The sequence below is a fragment of the Meles meles genome, chromosome 20 (genome assembly GCF_922984935.1).
Source record: "Meles meles chromosome 20, mMelMel3.1 paternal haplotype, whole genome shotgun sequence".
Classification (NCBI taxonomy): domain Eukaryota; kingdom Metazoa; phylum Chordata; class Mammalia; order Carnivora; family Mustelidae; genus Meles; species Meles meles.
Genome location: NC_060085.1, coordinates 18,232,252 through 18,252,553, shown reverse-complemented (window position 1 = coordinate 18,252,553; position 20,302 = coordinate 18,232,252). Strand labels below are relative to the sequence as shown.

At 51.6% G+C, this 20,302-nt stretch overlaps 1 protein-coding gene across 1 annotated transcript; it reads right to left on the bottom strand.

Annotated features, from left to right (window-relative positions):
- Positions 1 to 8,725: 8,725 nt before the first annotated feature.
- Positions 8,726 to 10,859, bottom strand: LOC123932206 (cathelicidin-6-like). The gene is made up of 4 exons (XM_045989959.1): positions 10,662 to 10,859; positions 9,913 to 10,020; positions 9,706 to 9,774; positions 8,726 to 8,914 (listed from the first exon to the last, which is right to left on the bottom strand). Exons 1-4 carry the CDS (start codon positions 10,857 to 10,859, stop codon positions 8,726 to 8,728), a joined length of 564 nt encoding a protein of 187 aa, XP_045845915.1.
- Between the last annotated feature and the right edge of the window lie 9,443 nt (positions 10,860 to 20,302).

Below are 20,302 nucleotides of genomic sequence, written 5' to 3'. Positions count from 1 at the left end.
ACTCCAACATTTCTGTGTCTCCAGGTCGTTGGGGCCGAGGCAACAGGAGCGAAGCCAGAAGCCCTGATGAGCATCCCTCTTTCAGCCTTCCCTTCTAGACGCCCCACCAGGGAGCCCCCAGAGTGATGTGACTGAAGTCAGGAAGACCCATGACCACCATCCTCCCCTCTCTTGCAGGCCAGGCAACACACACCTGTAACTTGTATCTGTTGCCTCTGGCTGTAGGGTTGGGAAGCAGAAGCCTCGTCCCAAATCAACATTTTTGTTGTAATAGCTTTACTGAGATATGAGTGATAGGCCACACCATTCACCCATTTAAAGTATAAAGTTGGGTCCGCCTGAGTGGCTCAGTGGGTTAGGCCTCTGCCTTCGGCTTAGGTCATGGTCTCAGGCTCCTTGGATCGAGCCCCACTTCAGCTCTCTGCTCAGCGGGGAGTCTGCCTCTCACCCCCCCTGCCTGCCTCTCTGTCTCCTTTAGATATGTTGTCAAATAATAAAGAAAATCTTTAAAAAGATGGATCTTTTCCATCTGCAAGGACATGGAGAGAGCTGCAGAGTATAATGGGAAGCGGAATAAGTGCTCAGTCGGAGACAGACACATACCGTGTGAATCTGTGGAATTCAAGATACTCATCTGTGGAATTCAAGAAACAAAATAAATGAGCAAAGGAAAAGGGAAAGAGAGAGGAAGCTAAGAAATAGACTCTTAGCTACAGAGAACAAACTCAGGGTTACAGGGCAGGAGGGGTGGGGATAGGTGAAACAGGTGAAGGGGATTAAGGACAGAGCTGGCTGTGATGAGCTCCCCGTGGTGCATGGAAGTGTTGAATCGCTACAATGCACACCTGAAACTAATATAACACTATATCGTTAACGAATTGGAATGAAAATTGGAAAAAAAAAAAAAGTGGTTATCTGCCCCTTCCCCCGGGGGTGGGAGTGAGGGAAAGAGAGATGGGATTGGCTCCAGGGAAGTAGGTTCTGATGAAGGCCACGCCATGAAGTGGCCAAGGGCAGAGGCTGGCGCTAGGTGCCCAAGCTGAAGTCCCAGCTCTGCCACTTACTTGCTTTGTTCTTTTCGGAAAGTAGCTTCCCAGCTTCTCTGTCCGTCCATTTTCCCCCCTGTACAGTTGGCCTTGGCAAGCACAGACCTCAGTGGCTGATAAAGCATGAGGTCTGGTAAAGGAGTCCAAGCAGATAAAGCACGTGGTCCACTATAGATGTTACTATCAGCAGGGGGAAGAGCCACCCCCAAGGGCTGATCAGGACCATAGACTCCAGGATCAGGCGGATGGATGTTTGAATCACTGCTTTACCGCTCACTAGCTGTGACTTCTCTGGAAAAATTCTGCCCTTGTAGGCACTCTCAGCAGCAAGGGAGTGTGAGCCCAACTCACATCGCCTCAGGCATAACTGAGCAGCTCAGAGGGAGAACAGAACAAGCCATAGAACTAACTGGTCCTTCTGGGTGCTCGCTCCACTTTCCTGCCATACCCTTGGCCTGGAGCAAAGGGACAAGCCAAAGTAGAGCAGGGTCAAGATCTCAGAGGCTGTGGTAACTAGGCCCTGAGACGCTCAGGCTAGGTTCTGGGCCCCCCCATCACCCCATGCCCACTGTGAACCCAGCGAAGGACACCAGCCCAAGAGGTGGGAGCTGATGGTCCTGCAGAGGTCAGTGTAGGAGAGGTATCACCACCTCACCCCAACTCTGGACTCGCACCTTTCCCAGTCCGCCTCTATTCCCCCTCCTGGTCTGGCTGAGACAGATGTCCTTCCCTGTCATGCTCGGTCCTTAACACGCACAGTCTGGACACAGCACGGCCTCGCTTGTGCGTGAACACCTCCTCTGTCCCCGCCCCAGTGCCCCGGGCTTCCAGGCCATCCGTGCTAAGTGGTGTACGTGAACCAGCAGGGCCCCACTGAGTGACTTGGGTTGCCCCTGCCTAACCTGCTGACCATGTATGCGAACCTCAACAAGATGTCCACCAGCTGCCCCTCCTCCTTACCAGTAACACAGAAGATGTTATTACACCTGCTTGCAAGGCCATTGTCTTCCCCATGGAGGAATGCCTCCCACGTAAACTTCGGGGTGAGGGATCAGAGACCTTCCTGAGGGAGAAGGGGATGGCAGCCATCGATCCACAGCTGCCCCCCGTCCCGGGTCCCCTGTGGGTCCTGGGAGCAGCCCAATCCCGATCACGATGAGATTCTTTCTTCCATTCACATGATGAAAGAATCCACGAGAAGTGCCCTAAAAAATCCAAAGTGGCAGAGACAACCATAGTTACCTTCGCCCTATGTGTGCTTCCAAAATGTCCTGATGCCTTTCGATTCTATGCCATGTGTACGGTGGAGGGCCAGAGATGATTCAGAGGTGATCTCCACTCCCAAGATCTCCCCGTTCAGCAGGAAGATGCACAAGGACACAATATCTGTGTTAGAGGGGTCTGCCATGGTATGGTGGAAGACCAGTGAACACAGCCAGTAGAGGGGGTTGGGGTGAGCCTGGTGGTGGGTATTAAGGAGGGCACACATTGCACGGAACACTGGGTGTGGTGCATAAACAATGAATTTTGGAACACTGAAAAAATTTTTAAATTAAATAAAAAAACACACACACACAGCAAATATAGACAGTGTGAACCAAGGCGTGACAGTGAGAAGGTCCACCAAGTTCCATGAGTAGTGACTAGTTCATGTGAAGAGTGAAGCATGTGTGTGGGTGGGAAGCAAGCTGGTTAGACCGGAGGCCTCAAGGCTCTACCGAGGCCAGGCCAAGGCTGTAGTAGTGTTGAGCTTCCCAGGGAATAGAGCATCCCTCAGGCCTGCACAAGGATTGCAGGGATGCCTCAAATCTCTGTCCTCTTCTGTGGTCGGGAGACACCTGAGGAAAAGCCCTGGTCCTTGCCCCTGGCCAGCCACCTCCCAGTTCAGCCCCTGCATTTCTAATATACCCATTGAAGCTGAATCTCAGTCTCTTGACCCAGGTGGGCTTTGGAAAAGGAAACAGGACAAGATGGTAGAGGTAAAGAAGGTTGGGACGGGGTTCTGGAGCTGAAGAATTGGGTGCAGAGGGACAGAAGCTATCCCAAGGAAACAGGTGTGGTCACAGTATAGGCTCGGCTGAAAAAAATCTGACCCACTAAGACCTCCCTCTGTGACCTTAGGCAACCCACTCTCTGGTCTCAGTCTCCTCCTCTGCCAAATGGGAATTGTGGTGATCCCTTGCCCTGACCTCCTCACAGGACTGCTCTGAACTCAGAGGGGCCAGATGGCACAGGAAAGTCCCGCACGCAGCACATCCAGGCTCAGGTGGGCAGAGACCAGAGGCAGCATAGCCAGGGGCAGTCATGGCTGTAAGATTCTATGGCCCCAGGCTCGCTCTCAAGGTGTTGTTACCATGACAACCCCAAAGACACAGGTTTTTTTGCCTTGGTGATGGCAAGGGCCCCAGGGCTGCTCTGAGGGCTCTGAGTTTCCAAACTCACTGGACTAGGGCTGAAGAGAGGAAAGCATCTCCCCTCCCCTTCACAGGAAATCTCTCCCCAGTGGGAATGACCTCCAAGGCAGGGGACCCCTTGCTCAAAAGAGATAGTCACCAACTTTAGAGTCAATGAGGGGAAGGGTCCACCATCACCCCAGGAGAAGTCACTGAGGAGTCCCAGTCAGAGGGAACACACAGAAAACACACTCCCGGAGTGCCTGGGTAGCTCAGATGGTTAAGCGTCTGTCTTTGGCTCAGGTCATGATCCTAGGGTCCTGGGATCGAGCCCCACTTCAGGCTCCTGGCTCACCTGGGAGTCTGCTTCTCCCTCTCCCTCTCCCACTGCTCATGCTCTTTCTGTATCTATCTGTCTCAAATAAATAAACAAAATCCTTTAAGAAACTGCAAAACAAAACAAAAAACAAAGTACAAAAAATCATTCCTATTAAAAACATTTTATTTTTTTTAAGATTTTATTTGTTTATTTATTTGACAGAGAGATCACAAGTAGGCAGAGAGGCAGGCAGAGGGGGCAGGGGAAGCAGACTCCCTGCTGAGCAGAGAGCTCCATGCGGGGCTCCATCCCAGCACCCTAAGATCATGACCTGAGCCAAAGACAGACGCTTAACCATCTGAGCCACCCAGGTGCCCCAAAACTTTTTTTTTTAAAGGAAACACACTCCCCCACACACATGCGCACTCCCAGGCCCCACCCTCCTGCACAGGCAGGTGCGGAGTTCCCCCCTCACACAGGAAAATTGGGGTTCCCAGGGTTCTTCCCTCAGGCAGTGCCGTATCGTCCGCAGTGGGCGGTGATTCTAATTGCGAGTTCTATCTCTGGAGGAGGCCGCCTTCATGTCCACTGGGTGCAGCTGGCCTTCAGCGGCAAATCTCCTGAGGAGATGGGAATCTGCCCGAATCACATGGGGGACCTCTTCTAAGTCCCCTGCTGCAGACCTTCTGAGAAACTCTGGAAGCCCAGATGCCTTCCTCCCTGCTGTCCCACCATCCAGCAGGAACCATCAGTTGGGATGAACACGATCCCCTCTCCTGTTCCCAAGCCCTAGCTTCTCTGTGGTTTCCTCAGCTTGGTTCAAGGCCCCACTGGGTTCTGGAGGGAGTGTCCTTGGCTTTCATCCTTGAAGTGGCCCACTCAGGAAGGTACCTTGCTACCTCAAGCTACCCTCTCACCTTTCGGCTTCCCTGTCCCTCTGAGGAGACCCACAAGAAGAGGTAAGGCCCAGCCAGCTGACTCACCAGGAGGCTCAGACAGAAGGGATGGCAGAACAGAAGCCAAAGCAACCAGGGAAGAGGACACATGACGACCCTTGAGGAAGAGATCTCTCTGGTGTGATCCCTACTTTACCTCCTTTTCCAGAAAGCCACAGTTCTCTAGAGGTCTTCCGAGTTCCTCTGTGGGGCTTACTGTCTCCAGGAGGGTAAAGTTTCAGGTCTGGAATGAACTCAAGTTCATGTCCTGACGTAAGGTGGGGACAAAGGCCCCAGCTCAGTTTGCCCCTGGATTCACCACCAGACTATGAGGGTAGAAGGGAAATGATATGCCAGCTTGGGTCTCCCTGGGCAAGGCCATATGCCCCCAAGGGACTGGGCAAGAAGGACCATCTCCAGGCAGGCCCTATATGTGCTGGACCTGGGGGTTAGCCCAAATCTCCTTTAGCCCCACATCTAGTACAACCCGAAAGAACCGAGCCAAGGCAACTGCTCAGAGTCATAACTCAGAACTATCTATCTGTTCTCAACCCTGGTAACCTAGCAGGTGAGTTCATCAAAATCCTTCATTGGAACAACAACAAGGGCAACCAGTGGGATCCACTCACTGCAGCGTATCAAAGCCAAGATTCACTGGGGCCTCTGCCCAGCCAGTCTGTAGTGTAAACCCTGACAGGTAGCTGGTTTTCACTTTTTTTATAATGCAAACGTCAACTTAATATTTGATTGCCCCCGGAGCACCTGGGTGGCTCAGTGGGTTAAGCCTCTGTCTTCATCTCGGGTCATGATCTCATGGTCCTGGGATGGAGCCCCATATTGGGGTTCTCTGCTTATCAGGGAGCCTGCTTCCCCCTCTCTATCTGCCTGCCTCTCTGCTTACTTGTGATCTCTCTCTCTCTCTCTCTCGGACAAATAAATAAATAAATAAAATCTTAAAAAAAAAAAAATAAAAGGATTTGATTGCCCAGGTATCCACTTCAAAGATAGCTACCTCAGGGGTGCCTGGCTGGTTCAGTAAGTGGACTCTTGATCTCAGGGTCATGAGTTCAAGTCCCACATTGGTTGTAAGGCTGACTTTAAAAAATAAAATAAAATTGGGGCACCTCGGTGGCTCAGTGGGTTAAAGCCTCTGCCTTTGGCTCAGGTCATGATCTCGGGGTCCTGGGATCGAGCCCCAACCGCTTCTGGCTCTCTGCTCGGTAAGGAGCCTGCTTCCCTCTCTCTCTCTGTCTGCCTCGCTGCCTTCGCCTGATTTAATTTGTGTCAAATTAAAAAAAAATCCTTAAAAAATAAAATAAAATAAATAATAAAATAGCAAAGGTGGCTGTCTCAAATAAACACATGGCCAGCCACTCGGCTAGGTAAAAAGCCAGGCCACCAAGTAGCCCTCTTCACAGCATTAACATGGAATGTCTGGCAAATGATTAGTGACCGGCATGAAAAATAGAGGAACTCCTGGATGGCAGAGGGGAGCAAAAGCTTGAGAGGCCCAATAAACAAAACGAACAAACAAACAAAAAAAGCCAGGCCACCTCCCTGTTAGGGTCCGTGATCAAAGGAACGAGACCGACACAATGCGAAAGTCAAGCAAAGCTTTATTTCGCACCAAGTTATCAAAAATCAAACCGACCGGTCGGGGCCGTCTCTTTCAAAGAGGTGATGACGACCAGGACACCGACCCTGGCGACTCCCCTCACCCAACCACGACGCTCCTGGCATTGGGGCTCCCTGGCGAGGCCGCTCCCCGGAGACATGCATGACGCTCATCACCACGATGCTCCCCCACGATGCTGCTCCGGACGACCCCGACGACCCCAAAGCTCTCACTACTACCTTGCCTCACAGACTAACCTTTATAGAGGTGATTGAGCCTGGTCCACACACAGGTGGCCGATGAGACTGCAACACACAGGGAAAACTGCACAGTCACGCTGGGTCAGCTATACGGGTGGCCAATTGAATTCCAACTTACCATAACAAATATATGCGCGCCCCACTAATTGGATGTCTCCATCCGGCCTGGCCCGCCCCTATATTCGGGGCCTGCAAGCAAGTTCCTCCGGGAGGGGCAGGATCAACCCAAGCCCACAACGAAATGGCTCCCTCTGGCCAACCAGGCCCTTACACTCCCCACACCGAAGGTCCTTTGTTTTAGAGATCTTGGTTGATTTCGGTAACTGACCATTTGGACCACTTGGTTTTTTCCTCTTCCTTTGAATTCGTCAGAAGTAAGTGAGCCTAGGCCCTCACACTCCACCCCAACAAAAGCAGATCCCCAGGCTTGCTCTCTCTTGCTTCTTCTCTCTTCCTAGGGACTCGTTGTGTGGCCCTAAGTGTGCCTTGTAGTTCCCAGGTCTTACAAGTAATACACTTGCTTTTTTTTTTTCTTTCAGAGTTTCCTAACGGTTACAGCTGAAGGGCATCTTGCAATTATAACAAGAACCATGAGGGCTGCTCTAGCCACAACACTGGCCATCGATAGGCCAAGGCCAACATACAACATTGGCACAGTTGGGATTGCATGACTGCCCCTGCAACTAACCAAGGGGAAGGCACTTTACCTGTGACTTGCTTATTAACCCCCTGACTCAGTGAACACCGTCTAGGAAAGGAGCACCGCATGCGGGTGTCAGTTGGTCGCTCTGTGCTTCACCTATTGCCTCTGTTGTGTGTTGTTGCCTGTCGTGTCCAGCCCAGAAGGTCAGCGCTGCCGTAATAACCCAATGAAGTCCTCAGAGCGGTGTGATCAGGCTATGTTCACATATATATAATATTTTATTGAATTCAAATGACTTTAAATTTCAATTCCCCCCCCTTTAGGTTGTTAGAAACCTAAAGAATAAATTGAGAAAATAAAAATTATTACTGACTTATACAGAGCTATTACTGAAAAGCATTCTGGTGTTGAGCAGAGGGGGGTATAAAATAGGATTCACGGGGCCCCTGGGTGGCTCAGTCCCTTAAGCATCTGCTCTTGATTTTTGGCTCAGGTCATGATCTCAGGGTGGTGGGATCAAGCCCTGCTTCTGGCTCCACGCTCAGCCAGGAGGAGGCTTGAGATTCTCTCTCTCCTTCTCCCTCTGTCCCTCCGCCACACTCATACTCCCTCGCACAAGCTGTCTCTCTCTCAAATAAATAAATAACTCTTCAAACAAAACAAAATAAAATGGGATTCATTCACTCCGGGTGCCCTGGTGCATCCCCGGTATTGGGTGCTAAGGCTATACAGATAGCTTACAGTCCACGGTTGAGGCGCTATGTTCTTGTTTTGTTTTGTTTTAAGATTTTATTTATTTATTTGACAGAGATCCCAAGTAGGCAGAGAGGCAGGCAGAGAGAAAGCAGGAAGTAGGCTCCCCGCGGAGCAGAGAGCCAGATGCGGGGCTTGACCCCTGGACCCTGGGACCATGACCTGAGCAGAAGGCAGAGGCTTTAACCCACTGAGCCACCCAGGCAACCCCAGAGTTAGGCTTTTCAAGGGGAATTGGAACTTCATGGGAATTGTACCAGCAGGCTGACCTTAGAACCCAGCCAGCCAAGAGACTGAACTGCCTCTCTGTGTTGGACAGAATGCCTGGCCCCTCCCCCAGCTGTTATGTCCACGGGAGCAGGAACAGCTCTGCAGCCTTTCCACTACCACTACACACAGGGTGCATCTCCTTCACCACTGCTGGTGTTCAACGAGGATGGTGGGAGGCATCTGAAGGGCACGGGGAAGAACCCTGAGAATGGAGACACCGTCCTTGCCCTCTGAGCCCTCCAGCCTCACCCCATGCCCTTCCGGGTGGAAGAGCGGCGCAGACCTCTGTGTTTTGCGTGGGTGCGTGTTCGCGCGCGCGCGCACACACACACACACACACGCACGCACACACGCGCAAGCCCTCCCAGGATTGAAGATTCTGTCATGGTAAGTAGGAGGCAAGACAAGTAAAATTGAAGCTTGGAGGAAGTTGCTTTCACAAAAATTTATTTTTCAGGGTCTAGAGGCCAGAGCCAGGGCAAAGCAGACGCTTAGGACTCTTCCTGGGGCGGCTGATACTTGGAAAAGTGTCCTCCGAATCTCGGGCCGATTCTCGGGAATATTCTTGGTCCAATGATCGGGCCAATAATCTGGCCAATTCTCTTAATCCTTTTGCGAATACTCCGCCCCAATCCCCTGAGGCGTTTGCTCAGCCAGCCAAATTGGCTGACTTCCAGGTTCTGTGCATCAAAAGGAAACAGTTTCTTTATGGGGGCTGGCTGGGACCCACGGTCAAGACAAAACCCCTCCCATCCTAGACACATTCCCCTTCTTGCGCCACCCCAAGCGCCTTGGGACTCCAGGTCATCCTCTGGGTCTAACCTCCTGAGTATGTGGTTGATTGAATCCCTACACCCACGGAGGAAGAAACTGGCCTAGAGAAGGCAGGGGCTTCACAGGGTCTCACAGCTGAAAGCTCTTACACAAACTAGTTCTCAAGCCACAAAAGGAGTCTGAATCCCCTGGAGGTTTGTTAACATATGAATCGTGGGGCCCCACCCCAGAATTTAATTCTGTAGGTCTGAGTGGGGACTGCGAATTTGCATTTTTAAAAAGATTTTATTTATTGATTGACAGAGAGAGAGAGAGAGAGATCACAACTAGGCAGAGAGGCAGGCAGAGAGAGAGGGGGGAAGCAGGCTCCCTGCTGAGCAGAGAGCCTAATGCAGGGCTGGATCCCAGGACCCCGAGATCATGACCAGAGCTGGAGGCAGAAGATAACCCACTGAGCCACCCAGGCGCCCCGAGAATTTGCATTTCTAACAAATTCCCAGGTTCTCAGGATCACACTTTGGGAACCACTGTTCTAAGGGGTTGCAGAGACAGTCCTGGAGACCTGAGGCTCAGGTTAAGGGAGAAGCCCAGGGTAGGAAGGGCTTTCTCTGCCTGGATGTGACATGGTTAAGTGGCCCATGGGATGTTCTGTACATCACTCCCTGTTAACCCCGGCAACCCAGAAGGGGCCACTCACCTCACAGCTGAGGTGAAAGAAGCTCTTGTCCTCGTCCAGGCTGACTGTCCCATCACACTGTATCACCAGCTGAGAAGAGGAGGCTCTGGGTCAAATTGGAACCCCTGTGCCATAAGCTCACAGCCTCACCCCAGTGGCTGGAAATAGTCCCAGGAAGCCACTTGCTCAGCTCCCAGGGGGGCATCTGCGGGCGCCCCCCCGCCTTACCCCATTGTCCTTGAAATCACACTGCTCCAGGGGCTGCTGTGTCGTCTTGGGACACACAGTCTCCTTCACTGTGAAGCTTGCTGGCTGTGGGATGTTTGGGTTCTGGTCCTGCTCAGGGGAGGAAGTGGGAAGACCAGACTCAGGCTCATGTTTGCCTTCTCTAATCTGTATCCCTGCCCAGCTGCCCCAGCCCGTGCCCTGACCAACCTCCTAGCTAGGAGAGCAGCCTTTCAACAGCCCCTGCTATGTGTCTGACGCTGGCTGCGAGCTAAGGCACATAGGTGAGGAGGGCAGAGCCCATTCCCGCCCTACCCAAGCTAAGAGCATGAGCAGACCCCAGACAAGCTCTAATGAGTGGCACGCCCTTGTCAGGGAGCCTCAGGAAACCAGGGGTCTCCTGGAGGCAAAGACATTGCCACTGGAATCTCAAGGCTGAGCAGAGCCGTTTCGTGGGCAGGGAAGTCACATCCCAGAGCCAGTAATCCCACTCATCCCCAGAACTTCCAGAAGGCGGAATGGGACTGGCACCTCTTCACACAGCACAGATTCTAAGGCAAGGAGCGCTCATGCTGGGGGAGCTGGGGGGTGGCACACAGCTCTGGGAAGGTTTCCTGGAAGAGGTGGGACCACACTTAGAGAAAAGCCTTCTGGACATGAGCAAAGCATGAACAAAGGAAAGGACAGCATGGCCATCCTGGCTGGCCAGACAGAGCAGAGCGTCCCTCCCACTGTCACCCTCCCCGACTCACTCCTTGGGGCTGTGAGTTCAGCTGGAGGAGACGGTAGAGATTCTCATCTGAGGACCACTGGTTTAAGCTGTCCACAGCACGGAGCACAGCCTCCCTGTAGCTAAGGGTCCGTGAGGCGGCCGGAGTGATCAGCAGGCCGAGAAGCAGTAGCCACAGCGACCACCGCTGCAGGGAGGTGCTGTCCCTCTGGGTCTCCATGGTCCCCAAGTCGACCTCCTCCCAACCTGCACGTCGCTTCTTTATGCCCAGCCTGAGCCTGATGAAAAGACCCAACCAGGAGCCTTCCTGACCCACCCGTCACCGGCTGCCTGCCAGGATGTGGGCAGAGGCTTGCCTCAGTCCCTCCTGTCCTTGCCTCACGGGGCAAGTGGTCCTCACGTGCGACTAAAGAAATAGTTTCTCCATCGCCCCGGCAATGTGTTGGCCTCTCCTGGGCCCCACAGGGGAGTGTCATTGCCAGGGCTGCTCAAGAGAGTTGAGTACCCGAAGAAAAAGGGAGACAGGCAGCTGTCCAACATCCTTCTCCCCAGGAATCAGGGTAATAGAGCGTATTCACCACTCAATCTCCAGCTCTAGGCACTGCCTTGCATCCAGTTGGCACTCAGTTAACATTTGAGGAATGAATAATAACAGTAACCACCCGTCCTCTAGAGCCTGACCCCCGCAGTCAGTTGTAAGGGAAACCCTCAAGGCCCCAACATCCTATTCTCTGGACCTAGCCCTCAGACAGCTCAGGGGCTCAGCTCTGGCTGTCCCCCTTTTTTGGGTCTTCTCCACTGCCTTTCTCAGTCTAAAAATGGCCGAAGCCACCCCCAGCTAGGGCCCATTGCCCTGGCTCCTCCCCACCCAAGCCCGAGGAAGGGTCATCTACCTTCACTGACCCCCTTCTTCACTCTCTCTCACACTCAAGGCTGCCGTTGGCCGGCCAGCCCTCGCTGGATGCACTGCTCCCTCTCAAGCCTTGTCTTTACCTGCGCAGGAACCGATGACCCCTGCTCTATTGCCCCTGATGCCACTCTCCTGGTTTCCCTCTCATGTCCCTGGTACTCCTTCTCAATCTCCTCCAAGGGACCCTTCTCTAATATGGGTGGGTGGGTGGGGCTTTCAGAATTGTATCCTGAGCTGTTTCTCTTCCTAATCCCCACATCTTCCTGGGGACATCCCTTCTCAGGAAACCAGTTATCAGAGACAGACCTGGTCTGTATCTCTACATCCAAGACCCCCATGAATACCCCTGCTTGTCTCCAGTAGGTCACCGGGCCTGCTGTTTTGCTCAGTGCCATTGCATGAACCCTGAGATGAAAGCTTGGGGTGTGCCCCGCCTGCAACTTCTTCCTGGGAACAATCCCTTCTGACCTCCCCCATAGCCCTCTGTCCTGGTTTCCTTCTTTTTCTTTCTTTAAGATTTTATTTATTCATTTGAGAGAGAGAGAGCACACACAAGCAGGGAGAGTGCCAGAGGGAGAGGGAGAAGCAGACTCCCTCCTGAGCAAGGAACCCGAAGCCAGACTCGATCCCAGGACCCTGAGATCATGACCTGAGCCAAAGGCAGATGCTTAACCAACTGAGCCACCTATGTGCCCCAATGTTCTGGTTGCTCTCATCATCTTCTCTCCTCTGGAGCATGACCATAGTCTCAGACTCCACTTCCTCGAGGTTCCAGACACTTCCCATGCCAAAACCTATCATCCACAGCAGTTTTCTAGGGGCTCTTTCAAACCTCTGCCTTTAGGAGCCCACCTGCCTCCTGAGTTGGTATCAGAGCCTGGAGTCTTTCTGTTCTTTGTTTTTTAAGATTTTATTTCTCAATTTGAGAGAGAGAGGGAGAACAAGAGAGAGAGCATGAGCAGGGGGAGTGGGAGAGGGAGAAGCAGACTCCCGCTGAGCAGGGAGCCCGATGTGGGGCTCGATCCCAGGATGCTGAGATTTTAACCTAAGCCGAAGGCAGACGCTTAACTGACTGAGCCACCCAGGTGCCCCCAGAGCCTGGAGTCTTGTTGCTGCCCCTTGCTATCACTGGCAGTCTTGCACACCCTGGACACCAGGATTGCCTTAAATACGCAAATGGCCCAGACTCCTCTGAGCCTCCTTCTCTTGCTTGACCTCTGCACCTGATCCTTCCGCTCGGCATGCCCCTCCGCCTTGTGAAGGCTCCCCCTGAACTCTGACCAGTCAGAGCACCTCCTCCTCTTTACTCCTCTTTGCTTCCTCCAGAAAGACTCCTCTGACTTGACCCCAGATGACTGTCTCTGTCCAATGCTCTGGTTGAGAACTCAGGCTAGGGTGGCTGGGTCTGGGGGTGTGGAGAGAGCATCACTGTGAGAAACGGTCAGCCAGCGTGACAGAAGGGTCCAGACGCCATGCTAGTCCCAGCTCCCCTGTGCAACGGCCATGAGGCTGTGAGCCTTGGGGAAGTTTCTGTCTCCAGGGTCCCATGGGACTCTTGGAGACTCGGGCAGGGCACCCCAGGAGGTGGCAGCCTGGACGCATGATGCTGGTTGCACACTCAGTCCTGGGAGAAGGAAGGAGAAATGGGCTGCTGTGCAACCTCGTTTCACAGGCCAGCTGTTGCCCCAGTGGCCTCTTGGTCAAGCAGGGCTTTGCATCGGTTCTGCCCAGACTCCGCAATTCCTACTGGGTGTCTCTCCCCGCTGCAGGACCAGACCGCCAGATGACCTGGAATGGGGGCATCGCGAGAACCATCTTTTCCTAGCTGTGTGACTTGGAACAAGTTGCTTTGTTTTCCTGGGCCTCAGTGGGCTCTCCTCATCTTCAGGATGGGGATTCCATGTCCTGCAATGTCTGCATATGGACACATGTGTCCTGTCACGTCTTGCCCTGACGGGGGATTTTGGTGAGTGAGGTCAAGGTCAGGTCTCCTTGCCCAGCAGTGACTCCAACTCAACCGTGCCCCAACAGGTGCATGCCCACACGCAGGTTTGGGAGCTGTGCCCTCCTTGCCAACACCCACACCCACTGCCCCAGGGTCCTGTTACCTTTTTCCTCAGAGTCAGCCCCTCTGGGAGGTCTGGCCCAATGTCACCCCCAACTAGTATCCTCTATGATGCACCCCACACCCAACTACAGGATGGGAGGCAGCTCACCAACCTGCCCTTTAGTCTGAGGCTCGTCCCCAGGATAAGGCTACCTATCCCTTTAGGCAAGAGTCATGAGGCCTGAGCTGCCCCCTCAAACTTGAAGTCCCCAAAGCCACTCCATCTGTCTAGCCTCCCCCCAGGGCTTCTCAAATGTGCCAAGTTTGTCCCCAGACAGAGGCTCCCGAGGGCAAGCCTCTGCATTCCCTTCATCTCACAGGTTCCCTAGGGGAGAGGACCCATTTCATCTTTGGGCGCCTCTCAGGACCCGGCACTGGGCTCTGCCCTCAGAGGGCTCCAACAACCAGTGGGTCCAGAGCCAGCTTTAGAGAACAGCTGTCGAAAGAGAAGCTCCACATCCTGGGGGTGGTGATGGGTCATTTCTAGCACATATGCCTTTGTTTTCTGGAGTGATTCCCAAGAGGGGCCTGGGACATGGTGTCCCAGAAAGCTCTGTCCAGCCAGAAAGGGGAAACCCAGATATTGCCCGGATGTCAGCTTCTAGGGCCCATCTGTCATCCCCTGGTGGTGGTTGCAAGGTATATGGTGGGGGAAACAGGAAATGTCAAACCAAAGAATGTGTCCTCCTGGGAAAGGCAAGGCCACTGTGTGCAATCCCACCCTGGCCTGTGCAAGAATACCCACCGCGGGACAGGGACCCATTGCAAAATCAGACTTCCCATCTCCACATTTGCCGCCAATGAGGAAGATGAGACCTTCAGCTTCCTGACCTGGGCAGCCCCTCCTGCTTGCCTGGTGACCTTGCCCAGCTCCGTTCCCCATTCAAAGCCTCTCTTCTTGTCAGTGATCCATAAACCCTGTTCAGCTCCAAAATTTCTGTGTCTCCAGGTGGCTGGGGCCAAGGCAACAGGAGAGAATCCAGAAGCCCTGATGAGCCTCCCTCTTTCATCCTTTCCTTCTACCCCCCCCCCCCCACCACCACAGAGCCCCCAGAGTGATGTGACTGAATTCAGGAAGACCCATGACCACCATCCTCCCCTCTCTCTTGCAGGCCAGGCAACACGCACCTGTAAATTGTATCTGTTGCCTGTGGCTGTAGGGGTTGGGAAACAGAAGCCTCGTCCCAAATCAACTTTTTTGTTTGATAGCTTTACTGAGATATGAGTGACATGCCACACAGCTCACTCATTTAAAGTATAAAGTTGGGGGCGCCTGGGTAGCTTAGTGGGTTATGCCTCTGCCTTCGGCTCAGGTCATGATCTCAGGTCCTGGGATCAAGCCCCTCATCAGGCTCTCTGCTTCAGTGGGGAGCCTGCTTCCCCCTCTTTCTCTGCCTCTCTGCCTGCTTGTGATCTCTCTCTCTGTGTCCAATAAATAAATAAAGATCTTAAAATGATACAGAACACTAAACAATAAAATTTAAAAGAGATAATGTTAGGGGCGCCTGGGTGGCTCAGTGGATTAGGCCGCTGCCTTTGGCTCAGGTCATGATCTCAGGGTCCTGGGATCGAGCCCCGCATAGGGCTCTCTGCTCCGCAGGGAGCCTGCTTCCTCCTCTCTCTCTGCCTGCCTCTCTGCCTACTTGTGGTCTCTCTCTCTGTCAAATAAATAAAATAAAATTTTGAAAAAAAAAAAAGAGATAATGTTAAAAAAATAAAGTGTAAAATTGATGATTTTTAGAATATTCACAGGTTCTGCAAACCAGCACCACATTCCGTTTTAGAACATTTTCATCATCCCCAAAAGAAACCCCTGGAGGGGCACCTGGGTGGTTCAGTTTGTTAAGCACTGGACTTTTTTTTTTTTTTTTTAAAGATTTAATTTATTTATTTATTTAAGGACAGAGCTGGCTGTGATGAGCTCCCCGTGGTGCATGGAAGTGTTGAATGCTACAATGCACACCTGAAACTAATATAACACTATATCATTAACGAATTGGAATGAAAATTGGAAAAAAAAAAACAAAACTTTTTTTTTATTCTTCTACCTCTCCTGCCGGGAGTGGGAGTGAGGGAAAGAGAGATGGGATTGGCTCCAGGGAAGTAGGTTCTGATGAAGGCCACGCCATGAAGTGGCCAAGGGCAGAGGCTGGCGCTAGGTGCCCAAGCTGAAGTCCCAGCTCTGCCACTTACTTGCTTTGTTCTTTTGGGCAAGTAGCTTCCCAGCTTCTCTGTCCGTCCATTTTCCCCCCTGTACAGTTGGCCTTGGCAAGCACAGACCTCAGTGGCTGATAAAGCATGAGGTCTGGTAAAGGAGTCCAAGCAGATAAAGCACGTGGTCCACTATAGATGTTACTATCAACAGGGGGAAGAGCCACCCCCAAGGGCTGATCAGGACCATAGACTCCAGGATCAGGCGGATGGATATTTGAATCACTGCTTTACCGCTCACTAGCTGTGACTTCTCTGGAAAAATTCTGCCCTTGTAGGCACTCTCAGCAGCAAGGGAGTGTGAGCCCAACTCACATCGCCTCAGGCATAACTGAGCAGCTCAGAGGGAGAACAGAACAAGCCATAGAACTAACTGGTCCTTCTGGGTGCTCGCTCCACTTTCCTGCCATACCCTTGGCCTGGAGCAAAGGGACAAGCCAAAGTAGAGCAGGGTCAAGATCTCAGAGGCTGTGGTAACTAGGCCCTGAGACGCTCAGGCTAGGTTCTGGGCCCCCCCATCACCCCATGCCCACTGTGAACCCAGCGAAGGACACCAGCCCAAGAGGTGGGAGCTGATGGTCCTGCAGAGGTCAGTGTAGGAGAGGTATCACCACCTCACCCCAACTCTGGACTCGCACCTTTCCCAGTCCGCCTCTATTCCCCCTCCTGGTCTGGCTGAGACAGATGTCCTTCCCTGTCATGCTCGGCCCTGTCTGGACACAGCACGGCCTCGCTTGTGCGTGAACACCTCCTCTGTCCCCGCCCTAGAGCCCCGGGCTTCCAGGCCATCCATGCTAAGTGGTGTACGTGAACCAGCAGGGCCCCGCTGAGTGACTTGGGTTGCCCCTGCCTAACCTGCTGACCATGTAATGCGAACCTCAACAAGATGTCCACCAGCTGCCCCTCCTCCTTGTCAGTAACAAAGAAGATGTTATTACACCTGCTTGCAAGGCCACTGTCTTCTCCATGGAGGAATGCCTCCCACGTAAACTTCGGGGTGAGGGATCAGAGACCCTCCTGAGGGAGAAGGGGATGGCAGCCATCGATCCACACCTTCCCCCCGTCCCGGGACCTGCTCACCAGGAGAAGCCCAGGCCATTGCCGGTGTGCCCCACCGAAGCCCCACTCTTCAGGACCTCCCTCAAGGATGCGGGTGAGGAGGCATGAACCAAGATGCTCCATGCAGCTTTGCTGGGCCCTGTTGGGGAACTAGAAATTATCCAAACACATGTCAGTGAGAAAGGGTATGTCCACTCTATGGTCTACAGGGCAGCCATTTAAAACGAATGAGCTGGGGGCACTTGGGTGGCTCAGTAGGTTAAGTGTCTGCCTTTGGCTCAGATCATGATCCCAGGGTCCTGGGTCCTCAGCAGGGAGTTGGCTTCTTCCACGGCCTCTGCCCTCCTCCTACCCTGCTCCCACTCATGCTCTTCTCCCTCAAATAAATAAATTATTTTTAAAAATAAATCAAAATTAAAATTAAAAAAATAAAATGAATGAGCTGGAGGGGTGCTTGAGTGGCTCAGCCTATTTAAAAGTTGAATCTTGGGCGCCTGGGTGGCTCAGTGGGTTGAGCCTCTGCCTTAGACTTGGTCATGGTCTTAGGGTCCTGGGATTGAGTCCTGCATAAGGCTCTCTGCTCAGCAGGGAGCCTGCTTCCCCTTCTCTCTGCCTGCCTTTCTGCCTCCTTGTGATCTCTCTCTTTGTCAAATAAACGAATAAAATCTTATTAAAAAAAAAAGAAGCCAACTCTTGACGTGGTTCGTGTCATGATCTCAGGGTCGTGGGATTGGACCCTGCGGTGGGCTCAGTAGAGTGTGTTTGAGATTTTCTCTCTCCCACTGCCCTCCCGCCCCCCACTTATGTGTGCATGCTCTCTCTCTCAAATAAATAAATAAAATCTTTCTAATTAATTAACTAACTAAAATAAAAAGAATGAGCTGGAAACAACCCAAATAACCATCAACAGCAAAAGATTAACAATATCGTGATATAGTTTTCGAGTGGAATACTACTCAGCAACAAAATGTTGAACACACTGTAATTGTATACAACACAGGTGATTCTCTCAAATGTCCTGATGCATGAAGAGCTTTTATGCAAAAGACTATATACTGTATGGTTCTATTTTCTATAAATTTTAACATCTGGCACCACTAGCCTATGGAATTCAAAGTTAGGGTCATGGTTATAGGGACAAGTAGCCCTTTGAAGAGGGACAAGGGGACATCTGGGGGCTGGTTACACTAATGTGTTCACTTAGCAGAAACTCAGCAATCTGCACACTTATGATTAGTGCATTTCTTCATACATTCATATAAATATACATATATATTTCAATTCAAAGTAGGAAGATGCCAGGGTACCTGGGTGGCTCAGTCTATCGGGCGTATGCCGTTGTCTCAAGTCATGATCCCAGAGTCCTAGGATCAGGCCCCATGTCAGGCTCCCTGCTCAGCGGGGAGTCTACTTCTCCCTCTCCTCTCCTACTCTCCTTGCTTGTGCTCTCTCTCTCTCTCTGTCAAATAAATAAAATCTTTTTTTTTAAAGTAGGAAGATGCCAATATAATGTGAAGAGGAAAAGTGAAATTGCAGAATAATATGTGCAGATTATTCCATTATGTAAAACATCAACCACCGTAGTAGAAGACCATCTATTTTGTGACACTCATCAACATATACAAACATCGAGAAAAAGATGGGGACAGGAATGCTCCCAGTTGCGGAATGAAGGTTATCTCTGACGTGGAGATTGGGATGAGTGGGGTGTGGATCCAAACTGTCAAAAGGACTTTTGTACTGTGCTTCTTTGAGTTTGTCTAAGGAGACTATGACCTTTAACAGTGCTTATCATTACAAGAAGAAAAAGAGGAGGAGAAAGAGGAGAAAACCTGGAGAAAGAAAATGGAGGAAGTGCCTTGTGGGGAGGGACAGCGAGAGCAGCTTGGAAAGACCAGATTCCCCAAAGGGCCAGGTGCTCTGTGTGAGAAGAGCAATGGATGGAAACAAGTGAAGGGTGCCCTTGACAAAGCTCAGCCACACACGGGTGAGGGTCCCCTGTGGGTCCTGGGAGCAGCCCAATCCTGATCACGATGAGATTCTTTCTTCCATTCACATGAAGAAGAGGATCCACGAGAAGCCCACTAAAAAATCCAGAGTGGAAGAGACAACCATAGTCACCTTTGCCCTGTGTGTGCTTCCAAAATGTCCTGATGCCTTTCGATTCTGTGCCATGTGTACGGTGGAGGCCCAGAGGTGATTCAAAGGTGATCTCCACTCCCAAGATCTCCCCGTTCAGCAGGAAGATGCACAAGGACACAATATCTGTGTTAGAGGGGTCTGCCATGGTATGGTGGAAGACCAGTGAACACAGCCAGTAGAGGGGGTTGGGGTGAGCCTGGTGGTGGGTATTAAGGAGGGCACACATTGCATGGAGCACAGGGTGTGGTGCATAAACAATGAATTTTGGAACAGTGGAAAAAATTAAATTAAATTATAAAAACACACACACAGAGCAAGTATAGACAGTGTGAGACAAGGCATGACAGTGAGAAGGTCCACCAAGTTGCATGAGTAGTGACTAGTTCATGTAAAGAGTGAAGCATGTGTGTGGGCGGGAAGCAAGCTGGTTAGACTGGAGGCCTCAAGGCTCTACCGAGGCCAGGCCAAGGCTGTAGTAGTGTTGAGCTACCCAGGGCACAGAGCATCCCTCAGGCCTGCACAAGGATGGTAGAGACCCCTCAACTCTCCATCCTCTTCTGTGGTCAGGAGACACCTGTGGAAAAGCCAAGATTCACTGGGGCCTCTGCCCAGCCAGTCTGTAGTGTAAACCCTGACAGGTGGCTGGTTTTCACTTTTCTATATAATGCAAATGTCAACTTAAGATTTGATTGCCCCCGGAGCACCTGGGTGGCCCAGTGGGTTAAGCCTCTGCTTTCAGCTCTGGTCATGATCTCAGAGTCCTGGGATCGAGCCCCACATTGGGCTCTCTGCTCAGCAGGGAGCCTGCTTCCCCCTCTCTATCTGCCTGCCTCTCTGCCTACTTGTGATCTCTCTCTCTTTCTCTCTCTCTGACAAATAAATAAATAAATAAAATCTTAAAAAAAAAAAAAAAGATTTGATTGCCCAGGTATCCACTTCAAAGATAGCTATCTCAAGGGTGCCTGGTTAATTCAGTAAGTATACTCTTGATCTCAGGGTCATGAGCTCAAGTCCCACATTTGATGTAGGGCTTACTTTAAAAAATAAAATGAAATAAATAATAAAATAGCAAAGATGGCTATCTCAAATAAATACATGGCCAGCCACTCAACTAGGTAAAAAGTCAGGCCACCTCACCACGCCAAAGGTCCTTTGTTTTAGAGATCTTGGTTGATTTCAGTAACTGACCATTTGGGCCACTTGGTTTTTTCCTCTTCCTTTAAATTTGTCAGTA